The sequence below is a fragment of the Henckelia pumila genome, chromosome 4 (genome assembly GCF_033568475.1).
Source record: "Henckelia pumila isolate YLH828 chromosome 4, ASM3356847v2, whole genome shotgun sequence".
NCBI classification, from domain to species: Eukaryota; Viridiplantae; Streptophyta; class Magnoliopsida; order Lamiales; family Gesneriaceae; genus Henckelia; species Henckelia pumila.
In genome coordinates, this window is record NC_133123.1 from 1568802 (window position 1) to 1588746 (window position 19945).

Genomic DNA, 19945 nt, shown 5'->3' on the forward strand with positions numbered 1-19945 from the left:
TCTCAAGTACCTGGTTCCTTGTACTGATAATAATAAAAACTAAAAAATGTTCATTGCATAACTAATGATAAATTTTGAATATGTAAGATGAGGGATTCAAGTATATGTTTAATCAGAAGATCCAAGGTATTAAAAACTGCCCAGTGTTGTATTCAACCATGCTACACGAAGGAACATAACGAAATGAGATCAAATTATCAAATACGGCTTCATGGTGTTGTTCTTAGGCAAGATCAATATGATATACACCCATTACATGACAACAATTTTTAGGTCGTGATCTATTTACAAAATTCACCTGACTGTACAACAGGCATATTGTCAATCTTTTTCTTCAATACAAATCTTGGCATGTGAAGGACCGACTTCTCGATCCAAATGAGAATCTTCTCCACACCTGTTTAAGAACACAGCGTTCTCACATTTTAGTAACGTTTAGAAATCCTTGGCATTGAGCATCTATTTTTCCTGTCGTGGTATAGTCTCAGCACAATTGCTGCTGTTTCTTCTATTGCTTTCCCCGAAACCTCTGGAAACAAAGCAAGAGACAGGTTTGAATGAACAAATATCAGAACTATACATTCATATTTCTCTTCGGCCTTACCACATCACGGGTGATTCATGTATAGTTTACTAGCTGAACCTAGAAAGGTATATGTACTCACCAATTACCGGCCAAATGGGATTTTGTTGAAAAATATTTCTGGCAAACTCCAGCTCGGCTTTAACATAGTCCATATCAGAATAGCTGCTCCAGTTCTCATCCCCGAAGCCCAAGCTCTTCGCTCTTGCTTTTCTAATTGTTAGCAACACAACAGGATTAATAGTTAGGGCAAACACCTTCTCCGGGTCAACCTCAAAAAGACTCCTTGGCAATTCGACATTCATTACAATTGGCACATTGGCCACCTTGTACCCTTTTTGCGATAGATAAATAGACAGCGGTGTCTTCCCAGTACGAGATACACCAGCAAGAATTATATCTGCCTTGGTCAAATTTTGTGGCAAGGCTCCGTCATCTTGCTTTATGGTGAACTCAATAGCCTCTATCCTTCGAAAATACTCTTCACTGAGTGAGTTCTTGCGTCCTGGAGACCACCGAGGAAGGCCAGAGGGCGAGACACCGAGATGGGCTGCGATTGTCTCCGTTACAGGGCTAAGTATATCAGTACACGTCACACCCCAAAGCTCACAAGCCTGTCTAGCTGTTTCAGCAATTGATGGATCAGCTAGAGTGTATACAAGCATCGCTCCCTCCTTGGCTGCTTGCTTGATGATTTCCATCAAGGGTTCCACATCATCAATCTCAACAAATCACAAACATAAATACGAAAAATAAGTTCAGCTACATATTAATATCATTTCCTCTGGGAGGGCAAAAAAAGCACAAAATCTGAAACAAATCATTTCTGTCTATCTAGCACTGAAATAAACGTCCTACAATTTATGCAAACGAACAGAGATGAAAAATAATAATAATCCACCGGAATTTAAGTAAAAGAACGAACTTTAACAAGAAATAACCAACGTACCCCGGAAAATAAGTGGGTATTAACTGCGCAAACCCGGTCCACCAAGCAATAATCGAACTGCCCCAACGCCGCGTGAACTAAGTGCTCCGCCGTCCATCCAGTCCCATCAGATACCATATAAATGGACTTCCCTCCCGCTGCCACATCCGTTACAAACCTTGCACTACTCCCGCCTTCCTTACGAGGAGAAGATGTTTGGAATTCAATCTCATCAGTATTTTCATCTGTAACAATAGTCCTCAAAGCCGGATTACCAGAATTCCGAACTTGAGCTGATAATTGCTGCATAGGACGGTCCAATTTGCGACCTGAGCGTATGGCGCGAGCCCTGGACCAGCGATTCAACTGAGGACTGGTTTTGATCCTGCCAGCCTTCGGATCACGCGGCGAAGGCTGAGATACGGGCGGCGAAGATGAGCTTGGTTTCGATTGTTGAGGGGACGAGGTGATCGGTGCCGGTGCGTTCGATAAGGAAATGGAAATCATCCTTCCGATTTTTTTATTATTATCTTGTTATTTAATCTCAGAGAATAATAGTTAGATTCATAATGTTTTTCGTTTTTGTTTTTTTTCAAAAAAAATAGTTGATATATAAATAAGATATTTCAATACCTTAAATAATATATAATATTAGATAATTTGATGGGTCAATTTTATTTTATGAGATTTGTTTTCAATATTAAAAAAAAAATGTCAAAACATCAATGTTCATTACAAATATGATGGATCGACTCAACTCATAAAAAATCTACTCAACATTAAATTATTTTGAACGTAGTGGCATAATTAATTACCAAGATTCCATAAATACTCGGAGAAAATTGCATCCCATCATCGGTTGAGTAGATGTTACCCGCAGGGTAGTGCCCTTCGGGTGACATGACGCCTCATGATTGATTAAAATCAGTGGGTTCCACGTGGGACCCATTAATTTTGATCAATCATGGGGTTACACATCACCCGCGGGGTAGTGCCCTGCGGACGGCATGTACTAAACTCTCACGATCTCGTGTTATCACTTAAATGCACATTACTCGATATTTAATATTAACTACCCTGCGGGCGGCATGTACTAAATCCTCACGATCTCGTGTTATCACTTAAATGCACATTACTCGATATTTAATATTTATTGTCTTATTAGCTCATTAATTTCTCAATTAGGTGTCTATTCATCCTTGTGGTAGTGATTGTTTTTTCATGCTTAAGAAATATGTGTATTAATGTCGGTAAGTCACGTCTTGAAATTGGTCCTCGTTGACATCGACATTATTTAACGTTTTCACATCAAATAACAAGTTTCGGAATTTAATTTTTCAAAAAATATCAGTTTTTCATTCATAAACTGAAGCTACATTGTCTTTCACAAATTTGAGATAAATTGTCTTATACATTCGAAACATATTACGCAGTGGCTTCTAAATTGAAACTACAATAACAGAGACTAATTATCTTCATTCACCAGCCCCAAAACTGGTCCTGCTCTTCATCCTCGAGCTTTTCTTCATTTTTATCTGAGATGGTGGTTCAAGGTGGATTTCAGTCTAGCTTACTAAACTGATCTTGGTCACTCGATCAACTTTGGTCAACTCAGTTTACCTCTGTTCAGTTGACCTCAACTTCAATTTACTTCAAATTCAGTTTACCAAGATTTCAGTCTACCTCCGATCAGTCCACCTCAAGTTTAGTCTACTGAAATTTGAGATTCTCACAATTAAAATATATTTCCTTTTAATATTTATAATCTTTATTGTCCAAATCATCTTTCACCACATAGTTTTAACTTTAATCAGCTATTTTAGATATCTATCGTACATTTCAATGAAGTCCTTTGGCATAGTTTGCATTGAAAATGCAAAGCCTCTTGAAGATTTAGGATTTTCGATTGTCTCTCGTTGTTGTCATATGAATGTATTGATTTCGCACTTAAATAATATAAATCATGGATATTTAGTAAATTGATCTCTTAAAATATAATTTCACATTAAAAAAAAATCATACACACTTAACTGAAAAACTAATATGACAATAATTATTATATAGAAGGTTATGTGCTCTTAAACGATAACTCAAGAGCGTAGAGCGCAATTCTCCCAAACAAATCATCGGTTTATGATTTTGATTTACCTAGATCAACTCCGATTGTGCTTGAAGGATAAAATCCTATGCTGGATATAAAATTGATTTGAAAATTCATTATATTATTTTGAACACAGCATGTTAAGACAAATTACCCTATCCGAAGACTAAGAGAGTTGACATTGAAGTTTAACATTGTGCATTTTATGTGTATGGCCATGACAGCTGAATTACAAATAAAATATTAATCGAGGGAATTAATGTTACGATAACTTTGGGTTATACAATTACATCAAGTACTCTTGTCATCATTGTTGATATGGGATTCCTACAAAAGATAAATTATTGTTTTCACACTTGCAAATACCAAACTATGATATTTGAAAATTTGTGTGTCACTTCTTGTCTTTCACACGCGGATGACCCAATATTTTTTAATGGGTAAATAAGCAATATTATTTATTTGTGTTGGCAGAAGAATTTTCCAATAGCTCATTAGCCATGAAGTGACATGTGGCAATGCTACGATTAAAGGCACTAAAATATATGACGATATATGTTTATTTAATTATCAAAATAAAAATGTCAAATGCAACGGGCAACATTATATAATTATATATTCTACGAGCCAAAAGAACAAAGATTCTGACCAACACATATGTATACCAAACCGAAACAAAATATAAAGAAAAAGGTTCCATTACACATTTTCCACATCCCAAAAAATAAAAGAAACACGATGCTTACTAAGTACTCCTAGTATTTGTGGGGTGAAACCTGTATTATATTCTCAGTTAATATAAATATATTGATACTATAAAATAAATAATATACCTCATGATTTAAACTAGCTAGCTATGCCCCACGGTCTAAACTTGAGTTGACTAGAAAATTAGGAAGTCCTATTTTGTACCCCAAACGCTTCACATCTTCTTGCACCCTTTCTCTATACTCCCCGAACGTAAAACTTCTGTAAACACGAGGCTCCATGTTACTCTCTATGATCGAATCGTAGGATGGACAGAAGAAGTAAGCAGTCGAAAACCTCTCCTTCTCCGCGTTCGTCACCACTCTGTGCTCCACGCTTTTGTACACATCGTTGCTCCATGCCTGAAACGTTATCACAACATCATTCATCTATTTCATCAATTTCATCAATTTGGACAGCGGATTAAAAAATTATAAATATTGCCAATTATATTTACTTGGAACAGATCACCGATGTTGATGATCAGGGCCTCGGGATTGGGTCGAACAGCTATCCATTTCCCGTCTTTCACTAGCTGAAGACCTCCTATGTGATCTTGGTGCAGCACGGTGAGGAAATCGCTATCCGTATGCGGCATTATTCCGAACATGTTGGGGTAACTCGGGCACCGCGGGTAGCGGTTCAATCGGAGGTAGCAAGTACTGGGAAGGCAGGTTTCTTTGAAATAATCAGACTTGCAGCCCAATTCCTCGGCTAGTATGTCCACCAACATTTGAGCTAGTTCAGACACCATTGCCGCGAATTGCTCCATTGTCGAGCTAAAAGTGTGACAAATAAATATGTAGAGTTCAATCAATAATGAAGCATGATTTGTTTATTAATGGTGGCTTAACTAAATGAAGGGGAAGGGGAGGGGGGAACATGCATGCAGGGGAAGGTACACAGTGGCAGCAGTATTTAGTACTGCTGCGGTCTGTGTCTGAGGATTAGGCACATGGAGAAGACAATGCCCTCTCCGCCATGTCTCGTTCTTTGAGACACTTTCGAAATACAATGTACATAAAAAACTGTCAACACATGAATGAGTACTACTGTATTGCTTTGCCATATATGTCAAAAAGAATGACACACATAAAATTAATTAATTTGTGAGACATGGGATTTGCGTTTAGATGGAAAGAAAGGAATATTTATATGAAGATATAAAATGGGTAGATAGCCGGATTGGAATATATATACGCCAAAAATTATGATTATAAAAATAAGATAGATTATATTAAAAAAAAGATTAAAATGGCGTGCCCAAAACGACATGTAAATGAGAGGGAATGGGTTGGTTGTTAAGTATATTTGACCTGAGATTGTTGTAGCCACCCGAACCCAATATATCACTGAGCAAAACGTGAAAAGCCTCGGACCAAGACAGCTGCTTCAAGCAGGTAGCGGAAGGAGTCCCCCATCGATAACTTCCGGTGGAGAAATTCAAATCTTTGCTGTTTGTTTTCTCATGGAATGGCCTCTTGAAAAGCTTGATTTGTTCATGCCTCATCCTTTCCAGTATGTCTGCAGAAATCCCATGGTTTATTACTTGAAAGAAACCCCACTCTTTGGAAGCTCGAGATATGTCCTTCTTGCATGCCTGCTTCTCGGACTCTCCGAGATTCATTCGGCTGAGGTCGATTAACGGCAGCTGGCATTCTTCGATGACAGGAGGATCGGTGGGATTAATTATGTTCCTCTCATTCAAGATGCTGTTTTTGAAGAGATACTTGTAAGTTTGCTCAAATGGTGGATCAGAAGATTCTTCCATCCTCACAAGCTGAAACACCCAATTAATGATCAGTGGCATACACTATATACACATACATATGTATTATACATGTTAAGCTGATCATATATATCAGCAGGAATTTAGAGAAACATATATCAGAGAACTGGAAAACAAAAGATTTAATTTGTCTACGCTCCAGTACTCGATCATCAATTAGTTTGAAACTTCGAAAGTTTGGGTATTCAGATCGGGTATAGGATCGGAGTAGAAACAACTATAGAGCATTGTTTCATAGAAAGTTGAGGTCATGTGGTGGATGGTTCTAAAAGACAAGTGGAAAGAGAATAAAAATCATATTTTGACTATGTTTCTTGTTTTGTCCTCGATGAAAACGTTGCCTTATTTCTCTCCATTTGCACGCCTTTGATGAATTTGAAGACAGGGTCAAATCTGTCATTTAACACGCGTGAAACTGAATGCTAAATAAATTGACAATGTTCACCTTTATAGCAGGACCCATTTACCTTTAATACAACTTTCTTCTCTTATCTTTTGATCAAAGATTTTCATAACATAAATAATTTTTCTTTTTTTCCTTGAAAAAAAAAAAAAAAGAAGAGTATACTCGGGAAACTTCTAAAGTAGAAAAATCAAACGATAGCTAGATATATCACTTAAATGTACTTACTTTGTTGAGATACTTCGATTGGTTCAAAGACAACACCATGTCGATTCCTTGGCTAGCTAGCTAATTCCCACTTTCTTGAGAAGTGAACTTTTGATCCTGCAAATGTTACAAATCATAAAGTCAAGAATGGCAACTAATTAGAAAAGAATCAATGCACGGTCTCTGTCATTTTGCACCAAACCCATATGAGAGGATGTGGTTAAATGTTTGCATGGCGATGTACACACACCACATGTATATATACATACAAACAAATGTGTTCACCAAGAATGTTTAAATGTTCACGTGGTGCCATATTTAGTATTAGTACTACACACACTTCAAGGCTACCAGAAACTGTAATTACATCCTATAATGTAATACTACTAGTAATCAATAACATAAACTTGATGCATACGTGCTACCGATCGATGTATTAGTTTTACATCAATGACTTGGAAGAAGCTTCAAGCTAGAGATGCGGGGAATGGTACGAGGATTAATGGCTTTTTGGGCTAGGGAGGGGGCGCCGTTTAGAGGGGAGAGGGTGGAAAGAGACTAGCTAGAGAGATATAGAAATGGTGTAGGATGCAAAGGATCGATTAGTTGTCCTAAAAGATTGGAGTGGGGTGGATAGATATTTATAAGAGAAATGGGGGCCAGGCCATATGCAATAATTTTGAATTGAAAATTTTTCATAGGGATATGGTACTAGCTAGTTGAGGATTGAGAATCTATGTTAAGAGAGAGGAACACGCAGCTTGTAATACAACCACTAATCCAAACAATGTAATGTGTTTTTACCTTCTAAGAGACTCTCCCCGCTTGCCCTGAAAATACAAAGATTATTGCACCGGACGAGGTCGTGTTATGTTAGAGTACTACTCCGGCCTATATATAGGGCGCTCGCTAGCTGGTCCGAATTCGAATCGGATTGTATCTTACTATTTTAATTAAAAAATTGATTTTAATTTATAATTTGGATTCTCTGAGATATTCTACCAAATATAGAGATTACGACGAATTAAAGCAGTCAAGTCAAAAGTATGCAAAATAAACAAGTGAATGACAGACATAAAAGTCTTAGGTAAAAGACGACAGTGTTGCAGGGTTTCAGAAATTTCAGTGCTCAATATACATGAAATTTAAGTCAAAATTCATTAAAATTTGGCAAATTAATTATTATTATGTCATTGAGTTGATTCATTGGTCGGGTACATGCAAGGGTCGATGTTTCAGAACACTCATTCGATGATGAGTAGCAATTTCAATGATATAGACATAAAGCTTTGGTGTAATATAGTCAAGCCATTCACATGGTCACAACAAATTAACATATATTCCATGATACCAGACTACATGTTATATTGTCTACACCAAATATAGATTTTTCTTTTTTATGTATTCATAATCATACACACACCATCTAGATTGTATGTAAGAAATCGTGGCACGAGGTGTTGTCTCACAACATTGAATGAGATTTTGATCTTGAAATTCAACAGTGGATTAATGCTAACATTACGTCTATATGCGTATGAGAATCACAAAAATTATGGTTGTAATATAGCCAAACAGGTTGAATACTGAATTCAAATGATTGAACTTAGTGTCATGAAACTTACTATATGTGAATTAATTTTACAATAACATAAAAATTGAGTGAAGTTGTAAGAACTAATATAATTTATATATATACGGGTCATGCATATTGATCCTTAATTTGAGAAACATGCCGCTATATATGACGATTTTTCTCATGGCTGAATTCTTGTTTTTTCATGTCATATGCATTTATTATGTGATGTTTGGACTATATTTTTATGGGTTATGCTACATGTATATTGTATGTTGTAAATTGGGTTACACATTGTGTTTTGCAACGACAAAACTATCTTAATTTTAATGCTATTTTTGAAAGATTTTTTTTTCAGTGTATGGATAATTTTGTGATTTTAAATTCAATAAGAATTTAATGTGAAAGGATTTTTACATCGTAAGTCATTTTCCTTTTTTTTATAACTGAAGCGTATATAGTATGTGTATTAATTAATGGTCTCATGTTAATCAATTGGTGTATAGATCCTTTTGATTATTTTGGTGGATCGAGTGCATGATAAACAAAATTTTACAATTACTGCAGTCCGATATAAGATAAGAATTAAGGTTGCGCTTGGATGGAAGTATTTCAAATCTATGAATTTCGATTTCAATTTTAGGGTTAACAATGAAATATAAAAAAATCTTAAATTCATAACTTGATTATTTACATATTAGTTAAAAGGATTAAAATGGATTCTAAATGACCACTTTATTGAATGAACTTGAAATCCGTCATAATTATCATGAAATATTATACAAACAAAAAAGAAATTGATTTGATGTTTATGGTGGTACTTTCCTAAACAACAAAAGTATATTTGAAATCCATGAATTTGAAATTTTTTTAGCTGAACACAACCTAAAATACTTTGCATCCTTTGATTTGATGCTGTTTAAATAAAATTTTTAATGCATGATCAATATATATTCATATTAATTGTCACCGGAGTCTTCCATCAAGAATTTTAAAAATTGAGCATGTATTAATTTCCAACGATTTTTATATACGAGAAAATACAGAGGTGGCAGAATGACCTTTTGGTTGGTGCTACAAATTAATGTTGGCCTTTGGTGAAAAGTTTCCAACAAAAATATTATATATTATATATATATTTATAAACACACATATATTGTTCCAACAAATTAAATTTGGTTTTTTCTCATCTTTTTGACACATTTAAGAAGCATTGCAAACATAACAACATTGTAGAATAGAATTTTTGACCGATTAATAAATAATATTGTATGGGATTATCCGATCGGATTAAAATACAATATCGTCGTAAACAGATATTTAATATTTTATATATAAAATAATCAATCTGGAGTAAGCGATGATGATAAATCCACCCATGCATCAATATCCAAGTCTCTTATTTTCATTTGGCTGTCCTTCTTCCAAGTCTCTGCTTTTACAATCTCTCCAATGAATCTAGGAACAGTGCACATTATTAACTACTCTCGGACCCAACTGTATTAACGGCACACAGTCTACTTCTAATTATTATATGTCGGCATTCCCCAATATATATTTTTTTATTTTTTTTATATATTTATGTATGTAAATGAAATAGGGAAAAATTGAAATCTAGAGTCCCAATCACATGCCTAATCTTGAGTCCTTATCAATTTAATTCAGGAAAACAAAATTATGTGTAGGACGAGAATTTAAAGCCATCATGTGCTTTTGCCCGAGGAGAAATTAAGGGCACTCAAAAACTTGTTCCCCTATTCACGGCACTCGTAATTTAAATATTACTAGTCGCAAGCGTGTTAAAATATTAATATTTATTATTATTATTATTATTATTATTATTATTATTATTATTAGTTTTTTTTACACGCGTTGCATATTTTTGCAGTTGAAATAATTATTTAAATATGATTTTTTTGTTATTTTCAAGTTAATGAATTTTAACATTATTTTTTTATATTAAGAGAGATATAACCATTTAAAATTTAGAAGTATAGATATAAATTTAAAACATATTTAAATAATTTAAAAGATTTGAAAATTGGGTAATGTTACACCAAAAAACAAAAAGTAGTTACTCTAAATGTCTATGTTTTATAATATAATAAATTTAAAACAGATTTAAATATATTTTTTACAAAATCTTGTTCATATGATCATGGCACTTGATACATAGACATAATAAAAGTAAATTTATGCATGACATGGTGTCGACGCGATTCTGATTATCATTGATGCAAATGACATTTGATATTGTTTATGTAGAGTTAGATACTATATATCAATATGTTGAACTGAAATTGAGAAATCCGACGAAAATATAATTATATGTGCATGAAAAGATCAACTTATTGTATCAATATAAAAAATTTGACCAATTTATTTACGCCCGTCTCCCTACTTCATTAGCCATTAGCCAGATCAAATCAAACCTAATTAGTTTCTAATGATACAAATTTATGGTCGTACAGAAATAACATAGTACTTATAAGATTAACCGATGGTGCCGACAAGCTAGCTTAATTATGGAAAAAATGATGAAGAAAAAATATCGAGTCAGAATCATAGACACGACGTCACTTGTCAACATACCTTAATTATTTTATATAATTTACATGATAGTTTTCTTTTCTACCTACAGAATTTACATGCGCACATGATGTGCTCAAATTTCCAAATCAAACATTAGAATAATTAAAAAGCGGCAGATCTAATCATGGGTTGTGGGCCAAACAATGATATGAAATATGCAAAATTCTCTTGACTAATAATTGAAATGCTTTCGAAACCACACTCTTTTTGTACAAAAAGGTGATTCACAACCCCCCTGATCAAAAAACGTGCCATTCAATAATATTGCTCATAAAAATCAAAATAAATATCAATTAAAACTTAAATCATTTTTAATGTTTATTTACTAAAAAAATTTAAAAAAAAAATCAACACAAATTCTTAACCAAACATTAATCCTCAAAACTTGTCAATATTCTCCATGATATTATGCATATGGCTCTCCAGTTTCCACGATTTCCTACAAATCGAGCACAATCCAGAATACAATTATTGCCAAAAAAAAAAAAAAAAAAAAAAACTAGTAAAATCTTAGAATATAAATGCTGAACAGAATATAAATGGGGTCAGGTGACATTTATTTTGCTGGCCAGTCGAAATCTGCGGAACATTATCTAACTTAAGATCGTAATTAATAAAGGGACCCAAATGACTGATAATCATTTATAAATAATGGCAAAGCAAGTGATACAAATTTCAGTTGAACCGGGCCGGCCGACGTCCGTGTACAATTTGGGTACACATGATGTGATGTGGCTGGGAACCCCACTTAACTAATTACTATGATATATTAGATTTGTACTTGTAATTATCTTCTTTTTAGAATCTGATGGAACATATTTAATTTTGGATAAGATAGAAAACTCGACGTGGGGTATGCATATACACACAAAAAGTTTTATCGGATTGGTTCTTGGAATCATATGCTATTACGTACAATAAAATATCTACAACACCAATAGTGTTTTGTTAAAACTATCCCTTTATTTTAAAATTTCTTCAAACGAAGTATTCTGAAGATTTTTAGATGCCCTTTGTTAGATATATGTTGTTTTTAATTACACGGTTGAATTTATAAAACTGACGTGCAAATTAATTGGATGATAATGTAAACAAATGAGTGGGAAAAGAATGGAATTCGATGGAAGAGGTCTCAATCAAGTGTCAGTCGGGACATGAAATTGTGGGTGCATGAATCAAAAATCGCAAATTTTGATAAACAAAACAAAAGGCTGCAGTTGATTTAGGGGTCAATCATTAGGAGATTCGGCCTTTCCAAATTAATCAAAGACGTGGCATTCCATTTGCTTTCCTGGCCCTCACCTCATCAACTTCGAAACAAAATTTCATGTGGAATTTATTTCTTTTCCCCAGACTTTGGTATATTTTAAAGTTCTATATGAATAATACCGATCCATTATTATATGTAGTCATGAAGTTGATTTCAATTTCCATAAACTTATTTGGTTTATGCAAACACTAACATTTTATTAGGTGTTTTCAACTATTTTCTATGGAACAAGATTTCGGTTTTGCTGTAATTTCACTTGCTTAATATATTATTTTAAGCGCCGATAGATCTATGATAATATGTTTAACTCTCTCTTACCAAATCTTTTTCTAGTAAGCTTGCAGTCGTTGACGTACAAGGTTTTTTTTTAATGATATTCTTATCTCACATTGGTTAAAATGAAAGTTTAAAATAGCATGTAAGATATTACAATAAACTCTCATGATAACTGGAGTTATAAATATCCTCGTAAATCAATGATGAATAAGAAATAGTTGTCATAGATATGTTTTGTGCAATCATGATTATTGGGACTTGAGCTCGATGCGTGACATAATAGTATCAAGAGATGAGTTACCATGAAATGAGAGTGTTCTGTGTGTGAAAGCTCTACCTCTTAAATTTGTGGGGAAAAGTGGTACACAACGAGAGCCACGTCTAGATTTTTAGCTCTGGTGGATAGAGAGGTTAGGCATGACGAGGATGTCGAGACTGGTGGATCGAGGGGTTAGGTCAATATGAGGACGTCGAGAGGTGATTGTGATATCTTTGTCCTATTATTGACCAGTCCTGTGGTCTGGGGGCGTGGTGTGACAGTTTTCTAGTTTGGTTTGCGTGACACTATCATGATTTGCGAGATTCAGTGTTAGGCAGTAGATTATGAAAATTATTTACCAAGTTTACACGCACAAAAAAAAATAGTGGTCACAACTTCTAATCTATTATTAAATTTTCCAAATTTCTTTTTTTTAAGTTAAAGTTAGATTATGCGTCAAACATAAGTATGTTAGGTCAAAAATCAATTGCATTGACTTTATAAATTATAAATACTGACAGGGTTGTAATTTCAAAAAGAATTTGGAAATTGAGATTCAATCACAAAAGCTATGATAGTTGGCAAATATTTTAAATTTCTTTTGAGATGAAATTGAATAAAGAAGAATTCTCAAGATAAATAAATAAAAAATATAAGTAATAGAAGAAAAGTAGACGAAACGTTAAACATCAGAAGGTCAAAATTGTAATTTCAGTTACCCCTCACCACCAACACCACCCTTCCCCGCTAAAAATCTCTGGATCCCCAATTTACCAGTCGTCCGGAGCACTGCCGATGGCGCCACCCGCAGCGGCGGCGTCTATCCACTTCTGCGTGCTGACAATGATAATAACGGCGTCACTTCTCGTTCACCCCTCCGTCGCCATCTACTGCGACGAGGATGATTGCTATGATCTCTTAGGGTAGGTGAACCTTAGTACGCCGACTCTCCCTACGGTTCTCTTCAGTCTTTTAACTCCATTTTTCATCTTTGTTGTAATTTTCAAGTGTCACTCAAAATGCCAATTCTTCGGAGATCAAGAAGGCTTACTACAAGCTGTCTCTTAAGTAGTAAGTCAATTTTATTTGGTTTTTATGTAACACAGTTTATTGCTTGGTTTTAATTCGATTTTTAGATTAATTAATTTATTTATGTGATATTACTTCAGTCATCCGGATAAAAATCCCGATCCTGATTCGAGGAAGCTGTTCGTGAAAATTGCTAATGCTTATGAGGTAGTTTATTGGCACTTTTTTTCTTCCTGTTCTACAATCGATTGGATTTTTGTGAATTATAAGCATACGGCGTGAACCTTGATTTATTGTTTCCAAGTGCTCTATATCTCTGTTATGCATTAAACGTATATTCTAAAACAAAAATGTTGTTCAAGAGTATGTACAAATATTGATCATACAGAAGAGTTAAGTTAACTGGTAAAGTTTCAAACTTTGATGATAATTTAATTTGTTTGCTCGAAATGTGACTTTCGACGTTGATCAGAATTCACGAAATAATCGTCAAATAATAAAGCAATGTAAATATTGGATTTCTCATGTGGTTTTTTTGTAGACCTTGGATTGAGATTTTTTTGTATGTTGGATAATGACTTTTTGGGTAAAGAACAGTTCCCTGTTTTTTGCAGTTCCATTTTATAATGTATTACCCCTTACTTCCATTTTTAGATCCTCAAAGATGAAACCACCAGGGAGCAGTACGATTATGCAATTGCACATCCAGAAGAGGTTAGTTTGATATATGTTTGTGCTGAAATTGTGAAGTATGTATTCCTAATATTTTAGAAAGACATCCCATTCCCTGCTATCAAGTTCATGTATCTAATGGATATGATTTCTTCTGTAGTACTGTTAGCTGCTCGTAATAGCAAATAGATTTACCTTTGGTTTTTAACTTGCAAGTTGGGAAATTATCCCTCCCCCAAATACAAACATATGTACAGAGTGAAGCATGTCGTCACAGCTCCAAATATCCCTAGGTATCATTGAATTGGTTTGACTTCTTTCATTCCGTCACTATCAATTCATGTATTTAAATGAATAATTCACTTCAAGTTCAATGTATCTGATCATTGGACAGCTAACCACATGGAAAATCTGGTGTTTCATGACACTTTCTCTCTCCCCCCTTTTCCTAATATGTTGCCTCATGCCTCATGTTTATTTGTGCTGTCATTATCATGTCATGTTTTGTTGTCCAGTCATTGCTTTGAATTTCGAAATTCCAATCATTCTAGACCGCCAATTGATAAGTGGCAGATATTTGGAGAGATATTTTTTACATTCCACGTGTATATCAATACTGTATGATTTTTACTCATGCAAATGCTAATCAGGCACGGAGGATAATTAGATGTTCATTCGGCATTTTTCATCCAAAAAGAATTATTAAAGTTTTATGCATCTTAATTTCAGTTCTTTGCTCTGATATTAATCAATACTGGCCCTATCTATCCATTAGGTATTCTACAATGCAGCTCGATACTACCATGCTTACTATGGTCATAAGACAGTAAGTTCCTTTTCCATATTTTAGTCACTTTTATAACTGTAATTTACACAATTAGTTGCGAAATGTTAAATCACGTCGTTGTATAAAAGACGCATCATCCAATCTTACTTGAGTGTGTTAATTTCTATTTGATAGGATACACGTGCTGTCCTCGTGGGTCTTCTTTTGGTGCTCTCAGCATTTCAGTATCTAAACCAGTGGACGAGGTATAAGCAGGTAACTGGAAATTTTGCTCAACATCGTTGAGATTGGTTTGCAAGATTTCGCTAATTGGACTACGACAATATAATCAGAGTGTAAAATAGTATTCCTTTATGCTTATTTTTTTGTCTTCTAAATGGAATTTGAGAGAGGAAATTTGGCTGCTGTTCTATCCCTCTTCTTGTGCTTAATAAATTAATATTCGGCTATTTGCCTTGGTAAATTCAAAGAGCAAGCCACTATACATGAAACTCTGACTCTTTCCTCTTCGTTTCATTCTTTGTGGCCAGTTGATCATCTCTTGTTCTATTATTTTAGGCTGTTGATATGGTCAAGAGAACTCCAGCTTACAAAAATAAGCTCAAGGCTTTGGAACTTGAACGCATGGGTGGGGTGACTAAGAAGAAGAAGAGTAGCAAGCAGATTGACAAGTATGACTCATCATAAATGGCTGTCCAGTATTTATATCCTCACATGCATTTAGTGGATCGCCATCCTGCTGCGTTTTCTTGCACTGGATTAAAAATGCACGCATTTCTCGTCTTTTTGAGGCTGATCTGAACACGGCCAAGCTGATTTTGTAGCCAGTATTGGAAATAATAATGGATTGAAGTTATATTTCTTTTGGCAGGAACATGGAAGAAGAGCTTAGCAAGGAACTAGAACTTCAGATAAAGGGAGCAGAAAAACCCACTGTTTGGGGACTTCTCGGCATTAGTTTCATTTTACTTCCTTTCACTGTGGGGAAGGTCGGTATATGCGCATTATTTGAGTAATGGGCAAACTATCTGAAAGCCATTATTTTACCTGTTGATCTCAATTTCTGTAAAAATTGCTCCAGTATATTAATTTACGCAGAAGCTGCTATTGAAATTTGGAACATATAATAGCAAATAACTACCAGTTACTTTCACCTACAGTTGCTATTATGGAATGGAAGTTGGTTCTGGAGGTACAAGGTGAAACAAGCGCCATATTCTTTTGAAGATGCTTCATACTTAACAAGAACGTCCTTAGGGATGCCTTTCGACTCATGGAAATATATGGGTATTTGATAAATTTTCATCAATACATGATAATGGTTTGAAATTTGTCAAATTATTTCTTGGTCTTATCTTCCAAAAAAAATTACTTTCAATAGTAATGGTTTTAACTTTTTTGGTATTTAATCTTCCTGAAATGAAAGTATGGAAGGAAAAATAGCGATTATAGATTTATAATCCTGTGTGCGCACTTCTTTACAGTTGTTTTAGCGTAGATTTCTCATGCATTTCAATGACAAACGGAACTTTTCATCTGATCTTGGCTTTTGGGCATGTCAGATGAATCAACCAGAGAAAATCTTGTTCATAGACGACTCTGGGAGAAAACCAACTTCCAAAGCTACATGGCAGAGATGCGAAAAGAATCAAAGCGCAGAAGATAGAAGATTTATCGATGAAATCCGGTAGCTGAGAGGACCGTTTGCTTGTAGCTTTATGGTAGAATTCACGCCCATTTGGTGGAGATTTTTTATAAAAATTTTGACAATTAAATACTTCTATACTAGAATAGAGAGACCCCAATATTTATTTTATTATTATTATTTGCATTTTCTGCATCTCAACTGAATGCCGAATAATTATAGGACATTACTAGGAAATTCTCGCAAAGTTCAGTGTTGGAATTGAGTTTTTTAAATTGTTATACGGTGAATACGGTTACCTTGAAAACCACATAACAATATTGATGATGATTTGGTCTATATTTTTTTTTTGAATCACTATGGTCTTTATTTATTTAATCGGAGTTTGAAGAAGGGGAGGGAGAAGGAGCCCTTGACCCGCAAAAGAGCAATTTAATAAGAGAGTTCGGATTGAAATTTAGGTTATTAGACCCATTTGCTAGGAATCTAGTGTGGCGGCTGTATTGATCGAAAAATACATCAAGGAAAAACACATGGTGTGCTCTGTCTATGTGTTCTGTCATCGACAGAACCCATCGACGTAGTTCCTTGATGTGCAGAAAATTTGAGCCATTGGAGATACACCTTGGGGTAGTTAGCATCGACAAATCCCCAATGGTGTCGATTCCCCTGCCATCACAAACCTGTCTATCTCCCTCAACCTCGCGTTAGTTTTTTTTTAGTATTTTAACCTTCTATAAAAGGTATTTTAGTGTTTGCTTGTGTGGAAACGATGATTACATAATGCAAGGAAAAAATTGTTCGCATGTCTTGATAAAAACAACATGATTCCAAAGTAGATGCACTTTGAATGCTGACGATTTTGGTCATTTAATACATTATACATTGCTTTGCTTGTAGAACTTGGTGTCGATTACTTGCTTCCCACACATTGCACAAACTCCTGGATCAAAAAGAAAAGAATAACTTAGAATAACCACACAATATGACCACATACCAATGCTTTTTTCAAAGGTACAAGTAGAAAAGGTTTACCTTTACTGTATGCGCATGTGTGACAATATTTGCCATCCTGATGTACTTGCTGTTTACAGATAATGCACTTTGTTTGTCCATATGGTGTCCACCTGCCAACCCAACAAATTCCACAATGAAACAACAGTGACTCATAATCTATCTATTTTATAATATAAGAGAAGTCTTATTACAGCATATGCCTTCCATTTTCCAACTTCGATGACCATTATTTTTCTATAAACTAACGCTCTCTCAACTTTCGTCTCCTCGTACGTCATAATAAGCATTACTGCTCCAGCAAATAAAGGACTTGATAACATCCTAAGTTCTTTCGTTGCCTTTAAAAATTAATAGTATCGAAAAACATCAAAATCCTACAGTAAGTTCATACAAGAACCATGCTTAAATATGGTCCATTATCAGAAGTTCGACGCATGAAACAAACAAAGGACTTTCTTCTACCTATCCACATAATACTGTTTTTCCTTTATCAAAGATGGTATCAGATTTCCTCCCTAAATTCTCTGGATGTTCTTATCCATGGTCTCTATAAGCTAAACAGGATTGTGTATCCCTGTTTACGCGCGTCTTCCAGATTTATATAGTGGGTTGCCGTCGGTAGCATCATAATGTGCTTGAAAATCATATTTATACTACTTGTCCTAAGAGGTTTTGGCTTAATCTTCCTCTCTTATACGGTTTTTTTTGGTTCAATTGCACCACGGAGCAGGGCGTTCAAGGATTGCCGGATTCCACCAAAGTAAACAACTAAATTAAAACACAAAACGGCAGTACATCAAGACTACAATTTTATATGTTCTAATGAATTCTAAACAATTAACGGGACTCCAACTCTTCTCTAAAAGATAGCAAACAATTCAGCAAAAACATACGAGTAAATTCAATCACCAAATAAAGTCTGTAAATTGCAATGTATATGCTGTTTGACTCAAGAATAAAAGCAAATATATTTGACATATGCAAAAATAGAACCTGTGTTTCTTGGAAAGGAGTTTGTTTTCGTTAACCTTACGGCCGCCACCTTCTGTGGTATTGTGTGCGCCTTCCTTCCACTTGTCCGGTACTATCACCTTCGACAACTTCTTCTCACCTGCACAAACACATAATTTGTCAGCATCGTCCAATACGAATCCCCAATCGGGTAAAGCCCTAATAAACCAATTCCAAAATTATGCGTAAAACTGACAAATTGATGCCGCGGGAAAGAGCAGAAGAGGCTTACACTTCTCGCACACCATTGTGCGATCGGAAACTTCTTCAATCGAGAGAGAATTTTTACAGATCGCACTCTCACTCTCTCTTCTTTCTTTCTTTCTTTCTTTTCTTCAACGAATGCTGCCGTATATATTTTTTATGACTCACACATTAATTTTATTGGCCGCCTTTTTTTGTTTTAATTATTTAACTAAATGACCCATATTTGACCGTAAATCTGAAATCTAACCATGTAGATGCTACTCGAAGGGTAGTATCCTGCGAGTGACGTAACGGCGTATGATAGGTTAAAATTAGTGGGGCTCACGTGGAACCCACTAATTTTGACCAATCATGGGGTTACATATCACCCGCAGAGTAGTGTACTGCGGGCGACATGTACTAAACCCCTTCTTAACAATAAATTTTAAATCTAACCGTCTCAATTTTTAACATTTGTTTACTTTTTGTAGTTTGTACTTCCTATATGTTTGAATATCATTTTGCAAAAAAAAAAAAATTGGAAACAGGTCATAAAAAAATTTGTTTAACCAATGTCATTTTTAAAATTATCTTTGAATTGAAATAATAAAAAGAAAGAAAATTTAAGGAAGAAAAAATATCAATAAACTTATATTTAGGTTTAATAATAATTGTAAATAAGATTCCATCAAATAAATTAAAAGTTGATTAATATAAATTTTTTTACCCTTTTTCAGTATTAAAAAATGTATAAAATTACAAATAATGATATTTATATCCGCCTTAAAAAAGAAGGGGCTGTCTCCCACCAAAAATCCAAAATTACTTTGCTTGCACCTCTCAACTTCAATTAAACCAAATATATTA

The 19945-nt window shown here is 34.6% G+C and overlaps 4 protein-coding genes across 6 annotated transcripts; 1 reads left to right on the forward strand and 3 right to left on the reverse strand.

Annotated features, from left to right (window-relative positions):
- Window positions 1-176: 176 nt before the first annotated feature.
- LOC140860280 (probable pyruvate, phosphate dikinase regulatory protein, chloroplastic) lies at window positions 177-2080 on the reverse strand. The gene is made up of 3 exons (XM_073263217.1): window positions 1533-2080; window positions 666-1305; window positions 177-529 (listed from the first exon to the last, which is right to left on the reverse strand). The coding sequence occupies exons 1-3, from the start codon at window positions 2016-2018 to the stop codon at window positions 426-428; spliced, it is 1230 nt and encodes a 409-aa protein (XP_073119318.1). The 5' UTR covers window positions 2019-2080; the 3' UTR covers window positions 177-425.
- A 2161-nt stretch (window positions 2081-4241) lies between these two features.
- Window positions 4242-7605, reverse strand: LOC140865295 (gibberellin 2-beta-dioxygenase 8). Of its 3 annotated transcripts, none has more exons than XM_073269890.1 (5): window positions 7563-7605; window positions 6780-6875; window positions 5676-6139; window positions 4817-5138; window positions 4242-4721 (listed from the first exon to the last, which is right to left on the reverse strand). In XM_073269890.1, the coding sequence occupies exons 2-5, from the start codon at window positions 6816-6818 to the stop codon at window positions 4467-4469; spliced, it is 1080 nt and encodes a 359-aa protein (XP_073125991.1). In that variant the 5' UTR covers window positions 6819-6875; window positions 7563-7605; the 3' UTR covers window positions 4242-4466. The 3 variants fall into 3 exon arrangements, with proteins under 3 accessions (XP_073125991.1, XP_073125990.1, XP_073125992.1); XM_073269889.1 differs by lacking the exon at window positions 7563-7605 and adding an exon at window positions 7177-7332; XM_073269891.1 differs by lacking the exons at window positions 6780-6875; window positions 7563-7605 and adding an exon at window positions 6294-6393.
- Window positions 7606-13371: 5766 nt separating this feature from the next.
- LOC140865479 (chaperone protein dnaJ 50) lies at window positions 13372-17050 on the forward strand. The gene is made up of 10 exons (XM_073270140.1): window positions 13372-13654; window positions 13740-13802; window positions 13901-13967; window positions 14415-14474; window positions 15208-15258; window positions 15394-15474; window positions 15778-15890; window positions 16091-16208; window positions 16380-16506; window positions 16782-17050. Exons 1-10 carry the CDS (start codon window positions 13527-13529, stop codon window positions 16883-16885), a joined length of 912 nt encoding a protein of 303 aa, XP_073126241.1. The 5' UTR covers window positions 13372-13526; the 3' UTR covers window positions 16886-17050.
- A 595-nt stretch (window positions 17051-17645) lies between these two features.
- Window positions 17646-19272, reverse strand: LOC140866841 (uncharacterized). The gene is made up of 4 exons (XM_073271895.1): window positions 19125-19272; window positions 18875-18992; window positions 17900-17991; window positions 17646-17807 (listed from the first exon to the last, which is right to left on the reverse strand). The coding sequence occupies exons 1-4, from the start codon at window positions 19138-19140 to the stop codon at window positions 17743-17745; spliced, it is 291 nt and encodes a 96-aa protein (XP_073127996.1). The 5' UTR covers window positions 19141-19272; the 3' UTR covers window positions 17646-17742.
- Window positions 19273-19945: the final 673 nt, after the last annotated feature.

Bases quoted from the DNA above. Each gene is read 5' to 3' on its own strand.
- LOC140865295 (XM_073269890.1), bottom strand. From the start codon at position 6,818: ATGGTGTTGTCTTTGAACCAATCGAAGTATCTCAACAAA. The intron at 6,140-6,779 runs GTAAGTACATTT...TGGGTGTTTCAG, and splicing joins AATCGAAGTATCTCAACAAA to CTTGTGAGGATGGAAGAATC. The intron at 5,139-5,675 runs GTCAAATATACT...TCACACTTTTAG, and splicing joins GGTGGCTACAACAATCTCAG to CTCGACAATGGAGCAATTCG.
- LOC140866841 (XM_073271895.1), bottom strand. The intron at 17,992-18,874 runs GTTCTATTTTTG...TTGGGTTGGCAG, and splicing joins CTCCTTTCCAAGAAACACAG to GTGGACACCATATGGACAAA. The intron at 17,808-17,899 runs GTAAACCTTTTC...TTTTTGATCCAG, and splicing joins CACATGCGCATACAGTAAAG to GAGTTTGTGCAATGTGTGGG.
- LOC140865479 (XM_073270140.1), top strand. From the start codon at position 13,527: ATGGCGCCACCCGCAGCGGCGGCGTCTATCCACTTCTGCGTGCTGACA. The intron at 13,803-13,900 runs GTAAGTCAATTT...ATATTACTTCAG, and splicing joins TACAAGCTGTCTCTTAAGTA to TCATCCGGATAAAAATCCCG. The intron at 16,507-16,781 runs GTATTTGATAAA...TGGGCATGTCAG, and splicing joins CGACTCATGGAAATATATGG to ATGAATCAACCAGAGAAAAT.
- LOC140860280 (XM_073263217.1), bottom strand. From the start codon at position 2,018: ATGATTTCCATTTCCTTATCGAACGCACCGGCACCGATCACCTCGTCC. The intron at 1,306-1,532 runs GTACGTTGGTTA...TGATTTGTTGAG, and splicing joins ATACCCACTTATTTTCCGGG to ATTGATGATGTGGAACCCTT. The intron at 530-665 runs GTGAGTACATAT...CTTTGTTTCCAG, and splicing joins TCCCATTTGGCCGGTAATTG to AGGTTTCGGGGAAAGCAATA.